Genomic DNA, 27,002 nt, shown 5'->3' on the forward strand with positions numbered 1-27,002 from the left:
AATCAGAGCAACTGCCAAGACTTTCCAAGGAAGCCGAAGTCAGAACCACTGGGACAGAGTATGGCTGTCTAGTCGGCCATCGCCTCTTCGAGGTGACTGGAAAGGGCTGTCTGGTCTCTGAGGAGGCTTGATTCACACACTGTACCGGGGCCCAGTACCTCCTCAGTAGGGCTCGTTGATGACCACATAGATAGATGTCTTTGCCCTTAGGGAACCCTGTCTATTTACCCTGACATACACAGTCCTGCTACTTGGGACTGGAGCTCAGAAGAGGTCCCCAGCGAGAGGGGTCAACCACACCAGAGGCGAAGGAAATAACTTGGTCAGACCCAGAGGCATGAAGAGGCGTGGCGAGATGGAGGAGGACCAACCAGTGAGTGTGTGAGCTTGGCATAGAGTAGGCCTCAGTTTCCCCAATTATACAATTAAGGACTGAATTTGAATCTTTCAAATGACCGTTCCATCTCAGAGCCACCACACCAGACTCCTCAGCCTCCAGCCTTTTTGGAGAGAAACACTATGACTCTATAATAGAAAATTTATAGCTGGGGTCAGCGAGATGGCTCAGTGGATAAGGAGCTTGCTGTGTAAGCCTGGTGACTCAAGTTCAGTCCCTGGAACCCATGGAAAAGTGGAAGGACGGAGCAGATTCCAAAATTGTCTTCTGGCCTCCACAAGGACACTGTAGCTCATTTATACATGCCTCCCACCGCTCCCCACACGCTAACCATAAATAGATGATTCTTTTTTTTTTTTTTTTTTTTTTTGAAACAAAGAAAATATCTGGCTGGACTTTGGCACTGAGACAAGTTCTTAGTAGACTTGGATCCATGCATAGTGGTTAGGTGGTGATGGAGGTGGTGTAGATTAGCTGGTGATGGAGGTGGTAGATTAGCTGGTGATGGAGGTGGTAGAGACCATACTAGACATGCATGGAATGGAGAGGGAGGATGCAGCAGGGAAGCAGGAGGGAGGACAGAGGCCGCACTGGTAGTGCTGCAGGTAGAGAAGGTGGTGGCGGTACTTGTCGACATCTTGGTGAAGATGTGACATGTCCTCAGTGTGTGTGTGTGGCAGAACGGGGGAGGAGGTGGTCGGCAGGCTAGAAGTGAAGGAGTTGGTGGTTGGCAGAGGCCGTGGAGATGGAGCAGGTGATCAAGGTGGTGGATGATGCAGAGCTGAGGTAGTAAAATGGTGGAGGCGATGGAAAGGGTGGTAATGATGGGGATGGGATCCAGGAAAGGGGAGGGTTTCCAGATGGCAATGGAAATATTTGGTCAAATGATGGAGCTGGGAGTGATACAGGCAGTAGGGGTCGACCATGTGGTGGACAGAGATGGCAGAAGTCGTTCAAGTTGTAGAGATGGCGGAGGTGACAGAAATGGTGGATGGTAGAGCTGGTTGAGGTGATAGAGAGGATATATGTGATAGAAGTGGTAGATTTATCAATGTGATGGAGACAGCGTGGGTGATGGGGTTGATGAAGATGGTGGATGTGGTCAAGATGATATGGGTGATGGAGAGGGTGGGGTTAATGGCAGTAATCGAAGTGGTGGAGACGAGGGGATTGGTTGAGTGAGGGAGATGGTGTGGGTGATGGATTGATAGAGATGGAAGCAATGAACTTGAGGTAGGTGATGGAGCTGGTGGTAGAGAGGGTAAGGATATTGCTATCGATGTCTGAAGGTGTGTGAAGCTGAGTGAGTGGGTAAATCCTTTCCACATTTCATGCAAAAAGAAATCAATTAAGAGTTAGCTTGGTTTTTTTAGAGTATGCAGTCCCAAGAACATAGCTTCAGCAGGCCCGGGGAGGGAGGCTCCAGGGACTCAGCTGCCTCTAGAGTTGCCTTTGCTCTGGGGTTCAGGGTGGGGGCAGGAAAATACCAAGATGCTTGGAGAAGCTAAGTCGGACCCAACACTGTTGGATGTGGGATCAGTGAGCACAGCCCCAAGGCCAGTGGGGAAAACCTCACAGGATTCAACTTGTTCAGCTTAGGCAGAGGGTGGTATGGAGTGATAGTCTATGAGGGGAAACTTGAACTCCATTATTTTCCCTGATGAGAGAAAATGGATCCCAGTGCGTATGGCTTTGCAGTTATCCTGCTCAGGGTGATAACCACTGTGGCTCCTGTTCGAGCCTTAATGAATGCCATCTTGCCAAGAATCCCAGTTATTGTGTCCCCATTTCACAGACAGAAACTGCAGCCCTTACAGTCTACTCAGTTCCTTTTTTGGGGGGTGGTGGTGGATGGATTTCAAAACAGTGTTTCTCTCTGTAGACCAGGCTGTCCTAGAACTCAGAGATCCACCTGCCTCTGCCTCCTGAGTGTTGGGGTTAAAGGTGTGCACCACCACACCCAGCTTCCAGGCTTCCAGTCAGTTCTTAAATCCTATCCATCTGTTGACTGCTACTCCTGAGTTGCCTTGTGAGGGCATGAGCCCGTCCCCACTTCTCTAGAGGAGCTTGGCAGGGCACCATCGGTACCTTGAAGGCAGATGCCCATGAGGCAGGGTGCTCCATCTCCCTAGCAGACATCTCTTCTTACTCTCTGTTTCTCTTTCCTTCTCTCTCTCTCTCTCTCTCTCTCTCTCTCTCTCTCTCTCTCTTCCTTTCTGAACCTCCTAGTGGCAAAGCATCCCACCTCCACAAGAGTGTCACACATCCAAAGGAGCCATCTTTATGCCTGTAAAGTATCTGAGTGACAGCTGGGGGAATGGGTGTGGAGGTAACTGGGATGGACGCCCAGTGTACCTGCCAGGTGAGAAGGCCATGGTTGTGGTAGCTAATGCTGATGACTCTGTGCGCACCCGCCCACATCTTACATCCTCCTCATGGCAGCAGAAAGGACTAGCCATGGCTCTCCCCACTGTGCAGACGAGAACTGGAGACAGAGAGGCCAGGCTGCACCCAGGAGGCAGAGCTGGGGTACAGCTGGGTCTAAGTCAGTGTAGCTCCCAGGCTGGTGCCCACCGCTTACCTTCTGTCTCCTTCATTCAAGACACCTTGGCAGAAGCAGAGCCAGAATCCTAGGCCCACCGTCCCTCTCACACTCCTGGCCTCCTGATCACTTACCCAGTCAGGCCCTGAGACAAGCTACAAGGTACTCCATGCATACCAGAGCTCCAGGGAAACTGAGGCAACAGATGCTTTCTGACACAGCACTAATGTGAAATACAACCCCATCCCCCACAATAGATGACCAGCAGACTCCACTGTGACATGATGGTTCCCTGGGCTTCTGCGTCCAGTCTCCCTCACTTCAAGGTCCCAGGGCCCTCCTCCTCCCTGTCAATACCCCCTCCCACCCCTGTCTCACACTCTTCTCTGCAGTAGCAAGCATCTTCACTTTGTATATCTTTGGACCATCTGATGCTCATAACACACCCCCCCCTCCCAGGACCAGGTTAATGCAGCCTAGATCCCAAGTTCTGAAATCTAGCTGCCTAAGCCCCCGCCTGTAGCCCCCACAGTGCCAAGCTGCCCTAAGGCAGGGTGGGGCCATTCTCCACAGATAAGCATGCACCCAGTCTTTCTGCACACTGGAGAGTACCTGTCACCAAGCTTCCCAGACAGGCCACTTACTCAGTTTCCCATTTTTTTACTCAGAGTAAAAAAAAAAAAAAAAAAAAAAAAAAATTGTAATAGCTAATATTCTCTGAGTACTTGCTTTGTGTACTCAGTAAATTCTTGGTATAGATTAGCATATGCAGGCCTTTCACTGTCCCCCAAAGGAAGGCACTGTCAGAGCCTTTAGTTACACAGGAGACTATCACAACACAGAGGCCAAGGCACATAGCTGGTAAGTGGGGGAATCTGGACCCTGATTCTGACACCGATCCTTCCCCATCCAGTGCTCAGTAAATGACTCTGGTCATGGAAATGTCCAGTATATCACCAATGTTTAATAAATGCTTACAGACAAGGAGGATCTGGGATATACAAACAGCAATCAGAACACTCGGGGACAGAAAAGAGCACTTATTGGGCACCTTCTGAATACTTGAATGGGTCAACTTGGGGGTGGAGGTAAAGGTCACTATGGGAGCCCAGCAGGAGACACAGGGCCTGGCCTGGGCTCTGCTTCCTGTCCCCATTGAGAGGAGGTGACAATCAACTTCATTTCCTGCCAGGACAGAGGCCCTCCCCTGAAGGCCTCCACTGCCAGCTCCTCTGCTTCCCAGTCCTGTGGCAGGGTCCCCCTGGGCTTCCGGTTCCCCCTGAGACATGCCTTTTATCACCAGAGATAAAGGGTGTCTATGAAATAGAAATCCCTCTGGCCCTACAGCCTCTAATTCAGTGGTTCTCAACCTGTGGGTCAAGACCCTTTTATAGGTTTTCAAATAACCTTTCACAGGGGTCGCATATCAGATATTTACATCACTATTCATAACAGTAGCAAAATTACAGTTCTGGAGTAGCAATGAAAATAACTTCATGGTTGGGGGTCACCACAGCATGAGGAACTGTATTAAAGGGTCGCAGCATTGGGAAGGCTGAGAACCGCTGCTGTTCCTCAGGCCAGACTGCAGGCTGTGACATCATCAGCCTTTCTGGCTCTAGAAACGATAAATGCAAGCCAGATACCTGCCAGCAGCGATGGAGTTTTAGCAAGGCCACCCTTTCTTCCGGTGCTGCAGATATGGGTCGGGGGCACCAGAAGTTTGGGGTGGTGGTGGTGGTAATCCCTTCGCTCCTTTGCTCACCTACACCCAGAGAGGAACAGGAAGGAGACTTGGAGTCCCCCAGCCCCCACAGCCACCGGTTCTGCGGTCCTGGGGCAGGTGACTTTGCCTCTCTACCCTCAGTTTTCTCCTCTGTACAATGGAACAATAAGGGAAACAGCAGGTGGACGTAGCACTTTCTCCCTTCTCTGCCAGGTTCTGGATTGCTCAAGCTGAGGTCAGCTACTGGTGGCTGGTGGGTTGGGCTGAAAGCTGGGACTAAAGGGAGCCTGAGAGGCTGGAGAGGAGGAGGCATTACCTTGGGCCTTAAACACCATATGACATTCCCTAGGAGGTGGAGTGGGGTGGCCATCCCAGGTAAGGGCCCCAGCTGGAGCCAGCACCTAGGACATGGAAGCGGAAGGCAGGCAGGCCTAGTGAGGAGTGTGTGGTAGCCACAGCATGAGACAGACAGTTGGGATTTTATCCTCCGAGTGATGGGGAGCCAGCCCTAGAGTGTTCGGGGAGAGGGAGAGACATGGCCAGACCTAAGTAGAAAGCTGTGAGGTGCTGGTGTGGCCAGGAAGGGGCATGCCTGGAAGTGGGATGACCCCCATGAGGTGGAAGCAGGGGTGCCATGGAATGTTAGGTCTGAACTTTAGAAATCCTGCCTTCTTATAGTTATAGGGGCTCCGAGGCAAGCTGGGAAGACTGGTGGGGGAAGGGAGGTTTGCGCTCTTGTAAGGAGAAAAGAATGTCTACCAAACAGGCTTTAGATGGGAACCTCTTAGTTGGAGTATCTAGTGTGCAGACGAGATGCATTTGGGTCCCAGGGGCAAGGCAGGGGCCTCAGTATTTGTCCAGTAGGCCCTCTACTTGATCTCCAGGGCAAGGCGGAGCTCTGGGTCGGAGGGGGTTGGGGGCTGGGCAAGGTCCAGTTTGGATTTTTTATCACTGGGTGGGATTCAAGGTCTGTGGAGGAAGTGGCCACCCCCTTCCGGCCAGGCATTTTTTTTTTCCTTGCGCTGGTGCTGGCCACGTTGGCTTTTTCCCGAGGCTTCATTTCCACACACCGCCCCTCCTGGCTGGCCAGGCGTGGGCATGACTCCACCACACACCCACAGCAGGGGCAGCCAGGCCCTAGGCTTCCTGTCCCTCTCTGGGCAGGCCTAGTGGAGGAAAACAGCACTCAGGCCTTCTTCAAAACAGGAAACTGCTCTCCCTGCTTCCTGGAGGACAGGAACTGTCCCCATGGCAACTGTGGGACAAAGAGGCCACATTAACCCTTCCCAGGCAGGCCTGGCTTGGAGCTGCTTCTTACTAATGTCTCTGGGTATAGCACCACACGGGTGGCTGGGAGTCAGCCGTAGCGACCCTTCTCACGGCTCACTGCCATTCTGAGGGCAAGGCACAGCTGGGAGTTTATATCCATTGGCTAGACCCATCGGCCAAGACTCAAACAAGCTAAGACCAGGCCACACAATGACGGAGGGCCACAGGAGACAGCTATGGGGCTGACATGGACCGCTTACTTCAAGTGCTGGCACTTTGCTAGCTGTGTACCTGGAGCAAACGGTTTAGGCTTCCCAGAACTCAGTTTCTCCTCCTGTGAAAGAGTGGAGTTGTTGGGAGCGTTGGCAGAGGCCGCGAACACAAATATCCCAACTGCCTCCAGCTTCTCCCTCCTCCCACTGTGGGAAGCACCGTGCTTGGGGAATGTCCAGGACAGCTGAGAGACTTCAGAGGATGGCGGATCTCAGTGAAGGAGGCTGGGGAATGACAAGGCCTCATGAGCTGCCGCTGAAGGGAACTCATGAGAGTATACTAGGAGAGGGGGCAGTGAGGATATGTGACCGCCATGTGGGGAAGGGCCTGCACTCTCTAAAGGACAAGGAGCAGGGAGAGGGGGAAATGGAGAGAGATGAGGGAGGACTTGGGGGTTCCATCTGGGAGCTGTGGTAAGACCCAGGGGAGGAGCAGAAAAGGGTGGATTCAAATTTGCATTAGGGCTAGGGGTGTGGCTGGGGGGCGGAGCCCATGACACTTTGCCTGTTTGAGGCTTGCGCTCAATTCCCTACAAGTGCAAAGAAGGGACAGAGGGATGGTCGGGAGAGGAAAGAAAAAATAGAGATGAGGAAGGGAAGAGGCAGAAGAGGGGAAAGGAGAGAGGGAGTTAGGGAGGGAAGAAGGAAGGGAGGGAAGGGAGGAAGAAGGTCAAACTGGTTCTCTGATTTCGGGTACTGGTAGATTCAGCTCAGTCGTAGACTAGGGACCCTGAAAGGTGATTTTTCTGGAACTTTGCCCAGAATTCAAACCCTGGAGAAACCTAAGACAAACCTTGCATTGTGGGAGTCAGTGAAGACTCTGTGACCCTAACATGCCACTACTCAGGAGCCCAGCCTTTCCCTGCCTGGCCCAGCCTGCCAGAGCACATTGCCCTTCAAAGCTTCGGGAATAACATCTGCTGACCACCAGACTCCAAAGCCCTGCACACAACCCATCCTCCCCAGCTCAGGCCATGCCAGCCTACTCTCTTTCCAGTCCTGCTGGCCTCCTTCATCCCAAAACCTTTGCACCTTAGAAAATGATTTCCTAAATTTTCACGTAGGAAGGCTCCCTTTATGTGTCCGGTGTCACCTCCTCCCTGACATCATTCCAGCTCTGTTCTGTTCATCACCCCATGTCTCCTCTTCCTTGTCCTTACATCCTTGGATTTTGAAAGCACCACGTCCCTTTCCTCACCTGTGGACAGCAGCTCCCTTTGGCTCAGGAGCTTGGCTTCCAAGATCTTCCACAGAAAGCACCAAACCTCATACTATTAAATGGTTCTTTCTACACTCACACACCTGTAATAAAAATAAATCTGCAAGTTAGGCACACACACACACAGAGTAGTGACTACAACTAATTTTGTTTAACAGAACAATGGCAACGAACTACAATACATTTTTAATTAATTAATTAATTATACTTGGGGACTGCTCATGCCTGGAATTTTCCACTTCACGGTTTTAGACTGTGCTTGACTCAGAGCAGCTGGAACTATGAGAATGAGACTTTGGGCAGGGGCACAGCAAGACCAGGCTGTGGCCTGTGTCCCCAACAGAATGCCAGTCCTAGCAGACAGAGCTGAAGCTCCCTTGCTGTGGTCTCTCCAGCACAAGGCCAGAGCCTAGCATGCAGAAGTGTCCATGGTGGCATCTGGTAAAGCTGGATAAAAGGAAAGCCGCAAATCTGACCTCAGACTTCTATCTGCTGAAGGGGCTGGTGACCTTTCTCTGTAGGCTATACTTGCAAGTGGAGGTAGTGGAGACAGAGAGCAAAACCTCAGCACTGTGCTCTGGAAGGCAGAGCCATTGATTTCTGAATAGGGCAGTTTCCCACCACTCTGGTAATCGACTCACAAGGAGGATGGTGACTGGGGCTCATGATTTGGTGGTTCAGGTCCACGATATGTTGGCTCTGTTGAATATTATGGCAGGAGTGGATGACAGAGAAAAACCTACTCACCTCATGGCCAGGGAAGAAAAAGAATGAAGAGCTAAGGCCAGGGTCTTATATCTACAAGGGCACACCCTCAATGACATGAAGACTTCCTGCTAGGCCCCACCTCTTGGAGGCCCCACCATCTCCCAATAGACCAACCTGGAGACCAAGTCTTCAACACACAGGCTTCTAGGCCCAAACTATAGCAAGGGTGGTCACCAAGAACTGTGCTCAGAGGGGATATTATGAGACTCAGAAGAAAACCAGTACCTACCTTTGTCCTCTCCCACCCACCAAGCCAGCAGGGATGTACAGATAGAAAGGAACAGGTTGATTTGTTTTATGAGCATTGACAAGGTCACTGCCAGAGTCCCCTCCCTCAGGGTGATGTAGGAATCCACACTTCCTATTTGAAGAGTTTTCTGGGTGTTAACAGTTTCCTCGGAGATTGGAATGTTCCATTCTTCAGGGAAGCTCCTTAAATAGGAAGGTAAAGAACTCAAAATAACTTCAGGAAGTCCCTGAAACTGACCAGACCCACTAGGCCCCACCCTGCCAGAGTAAGCAATACAAGCTGAGAGTCCTTCTCAGACTCACTGAGCCAAGCTGCGAAGAAGACACTCAGACGACTCTTGAGACGAGATGAGCTGCCTGGAAGAAGTTTAGACCAACTGAGGCACATGGAAAGGGTACTCTCCAACCTGTTGAGCTGCCTGCAGGCTGTTCAGCTTTTGTGTGCTGGGGTGGGCTTTGGTGACACAGCTTCTTTGAGTCATTTCTGCCCCTGTACATAACCCCTCACCCATACTCCTGCAAATAAAATGTACTGGTTCACCCAGTTGGACTTTTGTAGTATACCTACATATTTTGTCTGGTATGGGTTCCCTATCAAGGATGAGTAGATGTGTGTTGCATCCCCACTGGGAAAAGTTTTGTCATAGAACACCGGGCAGGTTAAACTATAAACTCCAAGGCTACGCCAGGCAGGCGTCGTCTCTGGGCTGAGAAGAGAGTCTTCATTCTGGGAAGCAATGGGGTTCACTAAAGGCAGAGATCTAAGGGGTTCCCCTGAAATTTCAACTGGCCACCAAATTAAAACCCAATGGCCAATAACTGGCTAAGTGCATAGTTGTGCCTAGAGGTAGGATCTAGGCACACCCTGGATGCTCAGCAGAGAGCTGAGGCAGCGGGATGCCTAACAATGTGTTGTGGCCACCAGCCAACAATCCTCCAAGGGACAGGGAACTGAAGTCTTCACAGGGCCAACTCTTTCCTCGAAGGCTGGGTTTGCAGGAGGGAAGTGGCAATGTCACCTTCCCCAGTGAACCAGGAAGGTGGTGGCTGAAAAAGGAGCGCTCTGATGAGCCAGTGGACAGCTCAGATTTATGTACACAGGGCCAATGCTGAGGGGAACAGCTCTAGAGAAACCTTCTTCATTAGCTTAACAACCCTGTGTGTGTGCAACCGTTTGCATATACACAGAGGATGGAAGAGGCAAATGTAACCCCTGTCATGGGGGTCATTAATTGCCATGCTTCCCTCCCACACAACACACACTTAGAGAAATGAACTGGGCCCCGTCTGGAGACATCATTAAGGCACTGGTCCAGTCATCATCCCATGTCTGTAGAAACTCTGCCTGAGAAATGTGGGGAGGGCACTTGCTGCACAGACCCCACCAGGATCTGTGTTCAGAAAACCCACTGAAAATTCACACAGTGTGAACTTCAGACGGTGCTGGGACAGCTTGGGTTCTGAGCCACAGCCCCACCATACACCAGCCGGAGTTCCAGGTCAGTCTTTTCCTTTTGGGGACCCTCTCATCTGTAGAGGCATTTCTAGACCTGCTGCACATGCGCTAAGAAGAAGGAAAGCTAGGGACCTCACAGCCTCAGCCTAGTTCCCGGCACTTAGTAACTCAGTAAGCATTAGATACTGCCAGAGGAACAGAGCTTAGCGGGTGATGAGTTAGAATCCACCCTTTAGCAGGTGGAAAAGTCTTAGCCATGTGCTGCTCTTTCTCACTTGCTGGTGTGGGGGTGTATGTACACATGCATGCTTGTGTGGGCATGTGCACAGGTATGGGTAGATAGATAGGTTGGACAAAATAGCATATTTGTCCCTAACTCTGTGAGGTATACAGGAGAACTTGCAATTAGGTAAACTCAGGCTCTAGAACTGCAGTTCTCAACCTGTGGGTCATGACGCCCTAGGGTTGCATAGCAGATATCCTGCATATCAGATATTGACATTACGATTCATAACAGTAGCAAAATTACAGTTATGAAGTGGGAATGGAATAATTTTATGGTTGGGAGTCACACAACATGAGGAACTGTATTAAAGGGTCGCATTAGGAAGGTTGAGAACCACTGCTCTAGAAGTTACCTGTCTCTCCCAGCATCTCCCTAAGCCCAAATTCCTGCCTCCTTCCCCCTGCCTTGCATACTTGCCCACTCATCCGCATTGATCCCAACTCCAGCCTTTGTTTTCCTGCTCCCAGCAAGAAGCTTGTGTTTTATTTTTGTTTCCCAATAATTGATTCCCACTGTTCTGACAGGCATGCTGCTGAGGGAAAACATGTTTTGCTCACTCAGCCTTCCACTTCCTTATGGTGCCACAGTGCCGAGAACCCACTGCTCCGAGGAAAGCGTGGGGTGACTTTTCCCTTGGTTCTTTTCTTTTTTCCATTGCATGGTGGGGGGTGGGGGGAAGAGACAACAAAACATGTTTTCCTTTTTTTCCAAAGGAAATCGGAGCTTCATGTTGATGACTTGTCTCAACCTCATTTTCCTTCTGTGATGGTCTCAAACGGAGGCGGTCTGAATGTGAGGGTTAGTCTTCTTGATCAACTTGCCTGGATTTAGAATCACCAGGGAAACACATCTCTGGGTGTGTCTATGAGAATGTTTCCAGAAAAGTTTAAAGAGGGGGGAAGACCCATCCTGAATGTGGAGGGCAGTATGCCATGTTCTAGGTCCTGGACTGAATAAAAAGGAAAAAGCGAGCTAGGCCTCAGCGTTTCACGCCCTCTGCTTCCTGACTATGGATACCATGTGGCCAGTTGCCTCACACTCTTGCAGCCATGCCTCCCTGCCCTAATGGACTGTATCCCCTTAAACTGTGAGCCAGAATAAACTTACCCTTCTTTAGCTTATTTTTATTTTTGGTGTGTGTGGGGGTATTTTGTTGCAACAACAAGAAAAAGTGACTAACACATTGAATTAACACCAAAATAAAGGAATGGCCTTCTTTTCACTAAAAGGACAACTATCCTGACTCGAGTTGTGATCACTTGGAGCCACTGACACCACAGAATTCATGTAGCTTTGTTGGTAGTCTGTGCATATTCCAAGCAGCTGCACTGTCCCCATTTCTCATGTGTGTTGGGAACTGGCTGTGTGTATGCAGTCAGTGTTCTGGGCATGAGGAAGAGCTGCCAAGAAGTCACCGAAACAGCAACAGGTAAAGAGTGTGCAGTTGCCCTCCAGAATCCTCCCTCTCCCGAGAACATCCTGTTTCCCTGCACTATCCACTCTACCACCACCCTTTACTGTTGCCCTGCAGGGGCTTGCTGTCATCTGTCCGCTGATTCCAGTATAAGTCTAGTTCTGGACCTTCTGCTCTTTTGAGTCTATTTGTCCCCTTTGCACCAAGATCGCCCCATCTTAATTACTAAGATATCTGCTAAAATGGGTGAACCCTACTTGACTTAGGGACTCCCTATTATTGAGTACTTACATTGTTTCCAGTGCTTTATTGTTACAAGTTGCATCACTCTAAGTGATGGTAATTAAAAAAGCAATTGTAGTTGAGACAGACTGTGCCAAGCTGTAAATGCTTTGTATAAATCAACTCATTTCATCTTCATAGCAACCTTTTGAGGGACACAGCTGCTAGAAGCTCTGACACCTGGAAACTCAAGGCACAAAAAAGGTAAGTTACTTGTATAGAGTCACACCTTTACATGGTGACAATCGGTTATGAGGCCAGGCAAGCTGACTGGCAGTTGCATTTTGGTCCAGGAGGCTGCGAGGAGACAGCATCAAGGAAGAGCAGAACAGAGGTAATGGTGCCTTCCTTGTCTGTCAGACTTATGTAGCTCAGTTGCTGTGGAGTCAAAGGAACCTGGACCCCACACCTGCTCTGCTCTGTGAATTTAGGCAGCTCTTAATTCCTCTTTACACCCATGTCCACATCTATAAAGAGGGAATGACAGATCTCCTGGACTGGGTCACTGGGGCTTCTGGATCAAGACAAAGCCTGTTGGCTCAGAGGATGCTCCCTGCAGTCTTAGAGCTCCTCCTCAAGTGCTCTGTAGATTGTGGGCCCTTTTCTTGTGATGGGGGGAACTTCTCATAGAAGAAAACTGAGGCTCGAAGAAGCCTAAGGCTATCTAGTAGGACCACCCACAACCCACCAATTGTCACAAGTCAGAGCTGAGCTCAGAATGCCTTCCCCACGCATGGCAGTCCACTTCCCTCCTCTAGGGAAATCCCATTTTTCTATCTCAGGGGGCTCTCCTGACCCACAGACTTGAGTCACTGTCTACAACATGACTGAAGTAGGACAAGGAAGAGACTAGCTAGTCTTGGCTCTACTGACAGAACCTGTACAAAGGAAGGCCAAGGAGTGCTTGCTGGATGGATGCATGAATGGCCATATCCTAGGGTGATCAAGCATCATGACTGCCAAGACTAGAGGGCTCTTGGAACATATGACTTCTGATGTAAAGACCGGGATGCTCCAGGTAAGGGATGGAGTTGTTGGGCTCAGCTTGGTGTTCACCATTTGGTTGAACCTCTATAGGTTAGGTCCTGGTCTCTAGGAGCAGAATCGGAGCCAGGAATCCAGATTCTCATGAACAATTAAAAACCTGCCCTTGGGCTGGAAAGATGGCTCAGTGGTTAAGAGCACTGGCTGTTCTTCCAGAGGTCCTAAGTTCAATACCCAGCAACCACATGGTGGCTCACAACCATCTGTAATGAGATCTTGTGCCCTCTTCTGGCCTGTAGGCAGTACAATGTATACATAATAAATAAATCTTTAAAAAAAAAACAAAAAACTTGCCCTCACTGGAAAGAAGGGAAGCGGGAGGGCAGGAGGAAGCTATGTCCCCATATGAACCTGCCTCCTCCAGTCCCCTAGAAATCCTGGGGCATATGGACCCACAGAGTGCACCCCTGGAGAAGGGGGCATAACTCCAGCAAGGTGCCTGCTGACCACTCAGGAAATGCTCACAGCTATTAGTGGGATGCCACTGCAACAGGGAATGGCATAGATATATCCAGTGTCCTTTACATATCACAAAACCCATCAAGGGGGGGTTAGGATGACTGCATCCTGCCCAGCAGCTCCCCACTGCACTGAGGATTAAATCCCAAGTCCCACAAGGACCAACCTATGATAATCCTACACCTGCCTTGTACCTCATCCCCATCCCATTCAGCTCCTTCGCTTGGGCCTCTGGACCACTCTGGGCTCTTTCCTATTATCACACTGCACATACCACCTCTATTTGACCCATGCCCTTCACTTTGCTGTTTATTCTTCCTGCCTGGGCTCCCCTGTGCCCGGATCTTTCCATGGCTGCATATTCTCTGTCACTCAAGCCTCAGCTCAAATGTCATCTCCTTTGGGAGGGCACCCTGCCAATGCTGTCCTAACACCCCTGGTAACCCTCGATCACAGTGTGGGGATGACTTTCATCACACCCCACACTACCTGACATGGCTCTGCTTGCTTATTTTCACCAGTTGCTTTGTGTCTGCCTTCATCTTTACTGGCTCCCAGGGACTAAAAAGTGCCAGGCACATAGTTGGCCATACATATTTGTTGACTGACAGAATATATCTTCATTATATAGATGGCAAACTGACTCTCAGAGAAGTCACATGACTTACACACAAGGTCATCAGCTGCTGAGTGGCAGAGTTAGACTGCTTATTCCTTGGCCCTCTGAGCAGCCCTGGCTGATGGAGGGGGAGCCCGATGGTGCCAACCAAAGGGTCTGCAGAGAGGTGGGGAGGAGCACGTCAGGGTCAGAGATTTGAAACGCTTTCTGGCCTCTTGGAGGTTGTCTGAGTTATCTGTATTTCCTGGAGAATCTGGGGGCAGCAAGCCCCTCGCCTGAATCCCTGTCCTTCATCAGAATGCACTGGCCAGCTATGGGGTGGGAGGGTGGGTGCTGTCTGCTGGGTGATCAATGTTAATAATAAACATTTAGAGCTAATAAGCTTGGGTTAACTTCTCTCGCTTGGGTGACTAATGGGCTTCCCGGAGCCCATAACTCACACTGTCTGGCCACATCTCCTTTCCCTCCCTGGCTTCGGGAGCCCCAGCCTGCTGTGAGATGTCTCAGGATCAGCAGGGAACCTACTAGACTGAAGCCTTATTTATGGCAGTGAGCAAGGCACTTTGAGGCAGTAATAGGCGCTTTTCTGGCTGGTGTTTGTTCCAGGAAAAGGAGACAATGCACTGGGGGATACTAGCAGGAGGAACTTGTGTGAATTCTGTCCCCATGCTACAGCTTCTTACTTGTCAACCAAGTCCACCTGAGCTATTCTAAGAATCAGAACTTATGATGGATTTAAAAGGTGAAAAAGAAAAAAATAACACCGGACATGTGCCAAAGGTTGGTCACTTCTGTTTGTAAATGTATAAGAGGTTAAAAGAGACAAGAAAGTACCTGTAAAAGACAGCTCCAAGATCCTCGTTCCTTGTCCTCAAAGGGTAGTTCCAGGACCAAAAACATGGTGTGGGTGGGACTTGTCAGGACAGCAGACACTCAGGCTGCCCACATTTGCTAGGCCAGCTGTCTGCATGTTAATAAATTCTAAGTGACTTCTGTGCACATTTGGTCTGGGAAGTGCTGAGCCAGAATGTCCATAGCCAGTCAGTAACTTGAGCATTCCTCTCATTGCTTTCCCAAAGCAGACATCACTAATCAATCACAGTACTCTTAACAGTAAAGGCTAAAAATGGCTTTAGAATTTATTTCTGCATAGCACTACCAGGAACTCCTCCAGTGTTCAGAGCTGGCATGCAAAGTAATAACTGACTGCTGCCCTGGATTAGAAAATCCAGCCCAGTCCCTCTGCAGTTTTTGGAACTGATTCCATTCACAGAACAGGTAGCATGAGGCATAAAAAAATGAAACTATAGAAACTGTGGCAGGGAAAGCTCACAAGGCCCAGTGAACTACGGGATTCCTGTTAGGATGAGTGAGAGGGCCACTGAGCACTTGAGCATCTGTGAGAAGAACAGGGTAAAGCTGCCTCCCTCCTCCCACTGGGCAGGGAGAGGATGTCCTTCCACCTGGTCCTTGAACTGGTAGAAAGACAGCCACCAGTATGGATGTCTTACAACAGCATGACAGGCAGATCACCATAGGAACTGCTCAAAATGACTTTTCAGGGCTAGGGAGATGGCTCAGTGGATAAGGTGCTTGCTGCCCAATTACAAGCACCAGAGTTCAGATTCTCCAGAGCTCACATAAATGACAGGTGTGAATGACAGCCACCCTGTAATCTTAGCTCTCGGGAGGCAGAGACAAGGGCTTTCCAGGGTAAGCCGGCAGAGTTCAGCAAGCTTTGTGTTTGTTGAAAGACTCTGCCTCAGTAAACAAAAGGTAGACAGTGACTGAGGAAGACACCAATCTCAGTCTTTGGCTTCTGCACACACTTATACATATGTACATGCACAACTACACACATGCCCACACAAATGCCAATGCACCTACACACATGCTTGCACCCCACATACATATGTCGAAGAGAAAAGACTCTGAAGAGGAGAACATCCTGCAGAAACTGTTAGAGCTCTAGAATGCTCTAGACACTTGGGCAGGTCCATCATTGCTGATGAGACAGTGACTGCCATATCACCATCACTCTACCATCCACATTTGCATTCACTCCACCATTGCCCCACCCATCCACATTTGCATTCACCCCACCATTGCCCACCCACCCACATTTGCATTAACTCCACCATTGCCCCACCCACCCACATTTGCATTCACCCCACCATTGCCCCACCCACCCACATTTGTATTCACCCCACCATTGCCCACCCACCCACATTTGCATTAACTCCACCATTGCCCCACCCATCCACATTTGCATTAACTTCACCATTGCCCCACCCATCCACATTTGCATTCACTCCACCATTGCCCCACCCATCCACATTTGCATTAACTCCACCATTGCCCCACCCATCCACATTTGCATTCACTCCACCATTGCCCCACCCATCCACATTTGCATTCACTCCATTGCCCCACCCATCCACATTTACATTCACTCCACCATTGCCCCACCCATCCACATTTGCATTCACCCCATTGCCCCACCGATCCACATTTGCATTCACCCCATTGCCCCACCCACCCACATTTGCATTCACCCCATTGCCCCACCCATCCACATTTACATTCACTCCACCATTGCCCCACCCATCCACATTTGCATTCACCCCATTGCCCCACCCACCCACATTTGCATTCACCCCATTGCCCCACCCACCCACATTTGCATTCACCCCATTGCCCCACCCATCCACATTTGCATTCACCCCATTGCCCCACCCACCCACATTTGCATTCACCCCACCATTGTCCCACCCATCCACATTTGTATTCTCTTGTTTTGTCATCAAAGCTTCTTGTACATGTCTTCTGTGACAGTAGATGGCTTTGCAGAATCACATCTCTAAAGTGGAATTGCAGGATCAAAGAGCACACAACATTTTAAACTTTAATACAGATAACTGTCCCCAAAGATTGTGTAGCTCACACTCCAACAGCAGTGTCAAGACTGCTTGCTGGCCCACTCATTGCTGATACTGGATTTCATCAATATTTCATATTTTCTCCAACCTGATGTGAGAAAAATGGCATTCTATTGTTCTTTTAATTTGCATTTCCATGACTGCCTGGGAGGCCCATATCTTTCACTTGCTTATTAGCCATTTGCATTTCTGTGTCAATGAATAGCCTAATCATATTCTTTGACAATGTGCCCTTTATTTTTGTTTTGGATTTTATTACCAATTTTTTTTTTTTTTTTTTTGTGGGTTAAGAATATTAACTCATTTTCTTAAGTGAGGTCTACTTCTGTATCAAAAAGACATCTGCCAGCCTTGTGGATAGAATGCCACAGGAAGAAACCATAGGAACAAATGCAGGTTCTAGCTCTTGGGTCTGTGAGCTCACATTGTCCTAGATGAAGGAGATGGGTTGGTTGATCAACGTGGTTAACCAGAGATGACATCAGGCTGGTGAGTTTAGGGGTCTATGGCATGCAGCTGCTAAAACAGCTAGAAGGGACCTGAAGGTGCATTCCATAAGATGAAGGGTTTAAGGTGGTTGCTTTACCTGCCTCTGGGCAAGAGATCAGTTCTGGACCCCTGGAGAAGGGTGATAGGGCTGCTCTTGAGGAGCTTGGTTCTGCTTAGCCTGGAGCAAGGAGATGCCAGGACACTGGAGCAGATGGGCCTCTGAGGGGTCAGCAGGGGCTGTGACACAAGGCAGGAGGGCAGGTCCCAGTGAGAGGGAGGAGGGAACACCCTCCTGACCATTTGCACCCAAACCCTCTTAGCCTGCTCTCTGCTTTATCTTCTCACGGTGCCCTCCATTCCCAACAGGCTATGCATGTTACTCATTTGCCCCTCAATGTCAGCTCCACCAGTGCAGCCTTTGCTGGCTCTCTCCATAAACACTGTTACCCTCTCCATGCGCTTTGCAGAGTAGGACTAGTTGTGTAATAGACAGCACCCCCTAGGAGAGGTAGGCAAGCAGAACATGCCTGGCTGTGCTTCAGGCTTTCTGCAGTAGAGGACCCGTTTTACCTGCGCTTCTCCCACCAAGGTGAGGTCTGGAACACAAACCTGTGGGACTCTGGGGGCTACAAGCCAGCCTTCTAGATCACTGGAACTCTCCAACTGGGTGAGCTCCTGCTTACGTCCAGGCTGGTCCTGCACCCTGCCCCACCTCTGCTCAGTCCCAGTCCAACTTCAGCCCTCCCTACACCAGGAGGTACCCGTGTTTTGGAAAATCAATCGACATCACACTAGACTGAAAATATCTCAAAATATCACTTGCAACTTCCTCTTGTTCCAGCAGGCCCCCACCCAGGAATGCAGAAGCCTTTCCCTGGCTGTTGATTGTCTAGAAAGGCTCTTCTATCCCTGGACACAGGGGATTCCCAGTATTTTTCTTCCTCCCGTGTTTTTCTGTCTCCTTTTTCTCTCTCTTGCCTTTGACTACCCACACTGCATTGTCCCGACAACAGTCAGCAGTGTTAAGCCCGCGGCCTTGGGCTGGCCACCGGCTCAGAGCAGCAACACTGGCTCCTTGGGCTCGGGAACAATGCCTCCATAATTCATTGAGCACTCCCCTTGGATGACTTTTTCCTGTTGCTGATTGTCTGCGGGTTCCAGGCCTGCACAAACTGCTTTTTCCTGCAGCTAAATTTAAAAGGGCCAGACCCTGGAAACTGTACCAGACTGGCCTCATTGTGAGGGCAAAGGTGGTGTGATGGCTATTCTTGGCTGTCAACTTGACTACATCTGGAATTAACTAACATCCAAGCGGCTGGGTACACCTGTGAGGGAATTTTCTTGAGTGAATCTTTTGAGGCAGAAGACCCATCCTAAATCTGGGCCACAGCTCTGGTAGCAGCCTATATAAAGGACAGGGAAGAAGGAAGCACTTGCTCTTTGCCTGCTTGCCCTCGCTGTTACTGGCAAGCTCATTCCTGCTGTTTTGAGATTACAGCATATACTGAAGACTAGACAGTCTTTCATAGACATGCTCAGAAGTTTGTTTCCATGATCATTTGGAATCCCATCAATCTGATGATCAAGAGTAATCATCATATGTCTTATTCCCTTTAATTCTCTCCTCTTTCCTCATTTGCTGCTTTAATCTAGGTCCCAAATGCAAGCTTTGTAGTCAAAAGACTGAATGGCAATGCTTTCTCAAGTGGCTGCATCAGCTTGCATTCCCACCAGCCATGAGAAAGGCTGCCAACTGTGTGGCTTTGGGCAAATGACCTAACACCTTGGTTCCTTAATTTCTACTTCTGAAAAATGACAGAACAACAAAGCCTGGAGACATCCCCAGACTTCAAGACATACTTACTGTATCACAGCTAACATCAAGTCTCTGTGGCCACGGTGAAGGACAATGAAACACACAGAGGATCCAAAGCTGAACCCACAAAATGATGTCAACCATCCATTCACGGAGGATCAAAGGTGCCATGATGGAGCAACTATAAAAGTAGTATTGGGTAGTCAAGTACCAAACAGTGAATCTGCATAGGACTTAAGCTTCTCACAAAGGCTAATTCAGGATGGATCTTAGGCTGCAGCATAAAAAGCAAAGCTATAAAACTCGAGAAAATCCAAATAGCATTGACCATGACAATGACGGTTTAGCTACAACAGCAAAGTGTGGCCCATGAAAGAAAGAGTTGCCAAGCTGGACTTAATTAAACTTAAATTTTTCTGCTGTGCAAAACACAATGCCAAGAAAATGAAAAGACAAGCCACAGATTCTAAGAAAATATTTGCAGAAGCTATGTCCAATAAAGGACTGTTGTCCAAGGGCTGAGACCGAAGCTCAGAGGTAGAGTACTTCCAAGCATGCCCAAGGCCCAGCTATGGGGGGAGTCTATACACAAACACAATATAAATATAGATAGTACAAATATAAATACAAATACTGCTGAAGAGAAAACAACCTCATTAACAAAACAGACCAACCACCCAAAGAAACACTGCACTTAAGAAGAGACATGGAGCCAGGTGGTGGTAGCTCAAACCTTTAATCCCAGCACGCAGGAGGCCAAGGCAGGTGGATCTCTGTGAGCTACAGGACAGCCAGAGCTACACAGAGGAAATCTGTCTTAAAAAAACAGGAAGAGATACAGATGGCAAATGACTTGTAGAAAGATACTCATTAGGAAAAGGCAATTTAACAGATAATGGGGTACCACTACATGCCTATCAGAATGATCAAACCTGGCCTGAGGAGATGGCTCCCTGGCTGCCCAGACAGGCAGGAGGACCTGAGTTCAAAGCTCTTGCACTGTCTGGGGTAGAGACAGGACAACGGCCACCAGCCCTAGCTCTGGGTCAGCGAGAGACTTTGTCTTCAAGGGAATAAGGTGAAGCGTGACAGAGTAGCATCCTCCTCTGGCCTCTCTGCATGCACAGTTGTATACACTCACCCATGTGTGCACATACACCACACAGACTCTTAGTTTGCTTTCTATGTCTATGATAAAGATCATGACCAGAGGCAATCTGGGGAAGAAAAGGATGATTTGACTTATACCTCCATGTCACTGTCTGTCATCAAGGGGAGTCAGGGCAGGAACTCAAGGCAGAAACCTGGAGGCAGGAACTAAGGCAGACGCTATGGAGGAATGCTTACTGGCTTGTTCGTTAAGGCTTGGCCAGCCTGCTTTTCTATATGACCCAGAACCACCTTACCGGGGCGGTACCACCCACAATAAACTAGGCCCTCCAACATTTATCATTTTAAATAAAGTACCCAAGGTCACAGGCACAGATGGCTGGGGTGAGGGGATGGTGTGTGTTTTACAGCCTGTGTCTCAGATATTACACTCAGGGCAGCTGAGGTGAAGCCTGCCACCTTTCTACATGCACTGTGTCTTTGCCTTTAGTCCAGTTTTCTTCTTCAGAATGTGGATCACGTCCTCCAAATGGATTTTTCAACTCATTAGTAGGCCATAATCTGCAGTGGGAAGCCCCCTGCCCAGATCCACAGGATGAGCTAAGACCCAGGGCACCTGGCCTGTGGATTCCTCAGCACCTGTTCTCCACCCCAGGACCACTCTCAGCCCCACCACCTCCCTTCCTATTTTCTTCCCTCCAAACTGGACCAGCAGCGGGCACAACCCAATCTTTCTCCCACATGTGAGTTGACAGCTTCAGGGCAGGCAGCTCAGGGCTTTCTTTGAGCTGGGGAGCTGAAGGAGCTGAGAGGGGGCACCCACTCTCCCTGGTGGAGATCATTAGGATGCAGCAGGCAGAGGAGCCTCAGCTAGGCCGAGCTTTCATTTCCAAAGGCTGGGCTGGGGGCCGGGAGATTGCACAGATAGAGGGATGTTATGTCGCTCAAGGCCAACACTATTTCTGCTTGGCTAGTAGCCAAGCTACTTAACCCTTGCTGATGCTGGTGCCTGGGAGACAATCTACACGTAGGTGGGTCCTGCTGATGTGGAAAGGTGCAATGGGGGTGTGTGCTTAATAATTTAAATAATTTGTTCTCATATACATTTTCCAAGCCCAAGCTAAAGGCTTTCTCTGCATTGTATCCAATCTAGCCCCGATCCTTGGAAGGTTACTATGCCAGAACTTCACAGTTTATGGATGAAGACATGAAGACTCAGAGGCCAAAAGTGGCTTGCCCAGTCTCAGCATAGCTGGGAGGGAGGGTACAGGGAGTGGCTTTACTTCATGAAAAAGACACTCAAGGGTCCTGGGTAAGAGGCATCAGGGACCTCTGTATCCAGAAGCACTGGATTCATGATGTGTCTTGTGGCCTTGGGTAGACATGCTGGGCTTCTGGTGAGCCACCCCCTCTTCTCAGCCTCAGTTCACGCTGGGACCCAAGCACGGATGGATGCCATTCTGCTTAGGACTATACCTCATGCTCCTGCATCTTGGTACCAGGCCTTTGGTGGTAAGAAAGTGGCTTCATACTTTTATCTAGTTATCAAATGGCTCTGATGTTTACGCACTGATTCTGTTGGCTTTCTAGATAGATAACAGAATCACCTGCAACTGCTCAGTGTGATCCTTTCCTCTCATGTCCTAGCCCCATGCTTTCTTTGTATTTTGTCAGTGGTGGTGCTGGTGGTAGCCTTGCCTTCTATCTAACCTCAATGGCAATGCTTTTGAAGAGTCACTATGAAGGAAGTGTTTTCTTATCAACCTTTTGAAGTGAAGATGTTGATCTTCTATTTTTGGTTTGCTAAGATTGTATTTGCGCTATTTCTTCACCAGCAGTTTGTTCGAATTTGGTTTCTCTTCTTCAGTCGATTATATGGGGAGTGATGTTGACTAGTGTTTGATGTTGGACCAACTTTATATCCCTAAGACAAACCTTACTTGGACATAATTGTGGTGGTACTGTGTTTCCCAAAATATTGTTCACCCTAATAAACTTATCTGGGGTCAGAGAACAGAACAGCCACTAGATACAGAGGCCAGAAAATGGTGGCACTCATGCCTTTAATCCTAGCATTCCAGAGGCAGAAATCTGTCTGGATCTCCTTGAGTTCAAGGCCACACTAGAAACAGCCAAGCATGGTGACACACGCCTTGAATCCCAGGTAGTGATGGCAGAAAGCAGAAAGGTATATAAGGCGTGAAGACCAGAAACTAGAAACATTTGGCTGGTTAAGCATTCAGGCTTTTGAGAAGCAATTCAGCTGAGATTCATCTGGATAAGGACTCAGAGGCTTCCAATCCGAGGAAACAGGATCAGCTGAGGAACTGGCAAGGTGAGGTGGCTGTGGCTTGTACTGCTTCTCTGATCTTTCAGCATTCACCCCAATACCTGGCTTCAGGTTTGATTTTATTAAGAACTTTTTTTTTTTTTTTTTTTTTTGGTTGTTCGGGACAGGGTTTCTCTGTGTAGCTTTGTGCCTTTCCCGGAACTCACTTGGTAGCCCAGGCTGGCTTTGAACTTACAGAGATCCACCTGGCTCTACCTCCCGAGTGCTGGGATTAAAGGCGTGTGCCACCACCGCCCGGCCTTAATAAGAACTTTTAAGATTCGTGCTACAAATAATGGATTATTTTAAAATTTCCTGGCCATTTCTAAAATGGCTCTAAATGTATTTCTGCCACTTTATGTTTATACAAAGTAGCATTCTTAGCACTGATGATTATAAAATCAGAATAACTATCAACTCTGCAAAGTGTCATGATGCTCTAACTTTTATTGCATTGAATATTCAGGCAAGATTTAATTCCTTACATAAAATACATAAGCAATTCATTGCATGAGAATGCAAATTTGCTTTCATTCTTAATAAATGAAAAAATCATATATATATATATATATATCAAAGAATTGTTTTAAAATACATTTCTTTATTATTTATTACCAGTAAATATTTTATTTGCATACCTGTTTTACATACATAAAAGGTAAAAATTTCTTGGTCCTAAGTGGGTAAAGTTTAGGAAGCCCTGTGCTAATCAAGAGTTTATAGCTCAGACACCTAGCTTCCTGCTTAGTGAGAGCCAACTTGGAGGGAAGCCTACCTCTCTCTCCTGGCATTTCCATTCCTCCAGGAGCAATCTGACGGTGTTGCCCTGGATATACACTGCCTGCTCTGCCAGTGGGAGGTGTTCCTGTTCACAGGCAGCCCTCCAGGGTGATGAGCACCCTGCAAAGAGCCAGGACCTGGCCTGCCTCTGCTTCTAGTGCACACAGAACTGACTGCTTAGCATATTTGTGGTGCAGGTCAGAGGCTTCATTTCAGACTCTAGCCTGAGCAGAGGCCTTGGTTCCAACCTTCATCGGGTATTGGGGTGCCTATCTATGGGGACAGAACAGAGCTTTGGCCCCTTGCCTTCTTGCTTCTGTCTTTGTCCTTGGAGGGGAAGGGTGGGGGATGCTTAGATCTCTAAGCCCCCTAACAAACATCTAGGCCTGAAAATATCAACATATGCAGCCTAAGAACAGGGCAGACCACTTCAAATATACTTCTAGGGGAAGAAACATATAACTCAAAAAGTATCTTTCAAGCTACAAAACAAAATGAAAGAAAAACAAAACAACAAAACGAACAAAGTACAAAACTAAGCCTTGAAAAATTCAGATAGAAAAAGCATGTGTTACTGAAGAAGCACAAATGGTTATCTGTGAACTACATCACCAAATGCTACCTGGAGTTTGGGGCCTGGACTCTATTCTAGATGCAAAGACCAAGACAGACCCTCCGCAATCTTTGCTCTGGGGACACACCTCTTACCAGCCACACAGTGGTGGGAGATCCAGCTCTCTCAGAGGTAAGGGACAAGGCAACACTCCAGAAGACTGTTGCCTGGGGCCTCTGGATGTTGATAAGGATACTCCAGGCCTACTCCAGAAAAAGGAGAATGCAGTCCAGCTCTGTGTTCCATTGCTGAGCTAAATGGTGATGAGAGCCTGCAAGGTGTGTGCTGGACTCTGGCCTTCAGCCAACTCCTTCTCTCTGTCTTTATCTCTCACTTCCTTAGTCACCCCTTCCTGCCCTCCATCCTTCTCATTCCTGCTTGCTCTCTCATCTCTTTCCACCACTCTCTGTCTCTTCTCCCTTTGTTTCTCCCTTCTTGTCTTCTTTCTATCAGAAGTCTTAGAAGTCTTTCCCACTTGACAGAGGGTGAGAGCCACAGTCTAGATCCTTCCGAGGCTCCCTAGGGTTGCTGAATGGTTGAGCAGGCAGGACCTTGGCCGTGAGACATGTGTTCACCAGAATGGTCAATTCAGGCTTACTCCTGGCCACAGAGGAAGCTCTGAGTTGGGGGTAGCAAGTTTCCAAGAACCTGGCCTGAAACTAGCTGTGGGGGTCCTCTGGCCATCTTGGAATCAAAGCTGGGCCTGTCCCACCTACTACCGCCTCACCCAGACACTGGAGGCATGTACATTTATTGAAGGGTGGTGGGAGGCCAGGAGGTGGGGCTGGGTGTGGGGAGGGCATCACAGGCTCTTCCAGCATCACTTCTTAGAACCTGACTTCTTCCAGTTACTGCCCTTCTTACTGCTCCTCCTGGTCTTCAAGAAAGGCTGCAGTTCCACTTCAGGCTGTTTCGACCTAAATATGCAACAGGAAGAAGCAAGTGCTGGGCAGCAAGCGAGCAGGCAGGGAGCCTGCCCAGCTGATGAGGGCATGGCCCTAGAGGGAGAGTGCCAGGGGACAGCTCCAACTTGGGGGCCCAGTGGCACCCATAGCTTTATCTTGGCACTTTTCCATCTTTCTGGAAAGAGTGACACTACAGAACTTTGATTTGGTTCCCTGTCACCATCACCAAGAAACTTGCTGGAGTCGGGGGAGGCCTCCATCCTTCTGACAGATGGGTCTGGACTAGGGAGCCTTGCTGCAAAGTGTATCTCCTAGTGCACAACCCTGACACCCAATGCAAAACAGGCTGGAAATCAGGGGCTGACTTGTACCTGGAGGGACACAGGCATGCTATGGTAGCTGTAGTGGCCTGTGATTAAGCTAGGGATCCTATAATGAGCCATTCCTAATCTGTCAATTAGAGATATAGGGAAAACATACTTTTCAGGGGGGGTAGAAGGCATTTTATCCATTTTGTCCCCAAGCGCCAATGAAGAGGCACTTCCTTCCAAATCTTCAGATGGCACTCTTTTAGCTGACTCAGAATCATCCAGGTTTGCGATATAGGTTGACATGCTGCAGGGCCGGGTGGTAAGAAAGCATAACATAGGGGGTCAGAGGTGAGAGCCCAGGGTTCACTTGGTGCTATCCTACCCTGTTTCAGATCCTAGACAGACTAGGGAAACACTTTACCTCCCAGTTGTGCCAAGGGAGAAACTGCCTGCTCTGAGAACCTGGAAACCACTGGAGGTCAGTTTCTCGGCTTCTGTGAAAGGTTGCATAGCACTCATTCCATGCTACCAGCTACCTGGCCATGCTACACTGAGCATAAGCAATGCCCAGAGGATACAGAGGGCTTTGCCAAGCAGCAGTGGAGAGCCAAGTGGAGGCCAAGGAAATGATGCCATCATACAGTGCTGTGGACTGAATGCATGCCCCAAATTCATATGCAGAAGTCCTAACCCCAGGACCCTAGAATGTGGGACCAGTATAGACATAATTAGTTGTAATGCAGTCATTCTGGAGTGTGGTAGGCCCCTAATCCTATGTGACTAGTGCCACATCAGCGTAATGCTGTCACCGAAGCTAAAGAGAGGCTAGAATATGACTTGAGAGGAACTATGGTCCTCTGATACCTGGATCCAAATTCCAGCCCCCAGAACTGAGATGTGAGCAGGTGCTGCCTAGGCCACTCAGTTTGGCTACTCTGGCTGATCTAAAAGCACTGTGCCTATATAGCAAGCAGATGACGGGCACAAACGTCACTTATGTCTCAAAACTGCCAGTCCATCACAAGGTGCCAGGAGAGAAAGTGCCTTGGTAACACTCATAGATGATAGATATCCTCATGAATGGCAGCCTCTCACTGTTCTCACATAGCAGAAAGGGGTAAGCTAGCTTCTAGGTATTAACTCTACTCATGAAGTCTCTGTATTTGTGACCTCATCACTTCCCAGTGCCCACATTCCTAACACCATCACCATGGATCGAAGAATTTAACCACACAAACCTGTGGAACATGGCACCTGGCTGCAGCCACCTCTCCTCACTAGTCCCTGGCCTCCTCCTGTTGTGACTCAGCTGGTTCTGCCTCTTCTAAGGTGGGTAGGCAGAAGACAGGGGGGCAGTACAGTGGCCCAGGGGTGAAGAACTCTCTCAAAACTGGTAGCACTCACAGCACACCAAGCCGTCACTTGATGTTTATAAAGATCATGACTATTCACGAACCCTTTGAGATTCTCACGCCAGCATTTGCATACCGTATTACCTTTACAAGGCTTCACTCCAGTCTGTATGTCACAGGGTACCTGACAGGTTATAAGATGCTTTGTCCTTCATAGATTGCCGTGTAGTTTGCCAGGTGCTCTGCAGGAGAGGGCACTGCAGAGATGCCTGGGAACTCTGCAGAGCATGTGACAGCTTGCTAAGCTGCTTAGGAGGAGGTGGTCTGAGGGGGAGGCCCAGCAATTTCTGAAACTC

At 49.0% G+C, this 27,002-nt stretch overlaps 1 protein-coding gene across 1 annotated transcript in view; it reads right to left on the reverse strand.

Moving 5' to 3' along the window:
- Window positions 1-23,305: 23,305 nt before the first annotated feature.
- Window positions 23,306-27,002, reverse strand: part of C3H3orf20 (chromosome 3 C3orf20 homolog) — a 45,224-nt gene continuing 41,527 nt past the window's right edge. The window contains 4 exon segments of the mRNA XM_036182827.1: window positions 23,306-24,995; window positions 25,464-25,598; window positions 26,159-26,198; window positions 26,201-26,253. Of these exon segments, the coding sequence (XP_036038720.1) occupies window positions 24,899-24,995; window positions 25,464-25,598; window positions 26,159-26,198; window positions 26,201-26,253 (325 nt within the window). The 3' untranslated portion in view covers window positions 23,306-24,898.

This window comes from Onychomys torridus, chromosome 3, assembly GCF_903995425.1.
Source record: "Onychomys torridus chromosome 3, mOncTor1.1, whole genome shotgun sequence".
Taxonomy (NCBI): domain Eukaryota; kingdom Metazoa; phylum Chordata; class Mammalia; order Rodentia; family Cricetidae; genus Onychomys; species Onychomys torridus.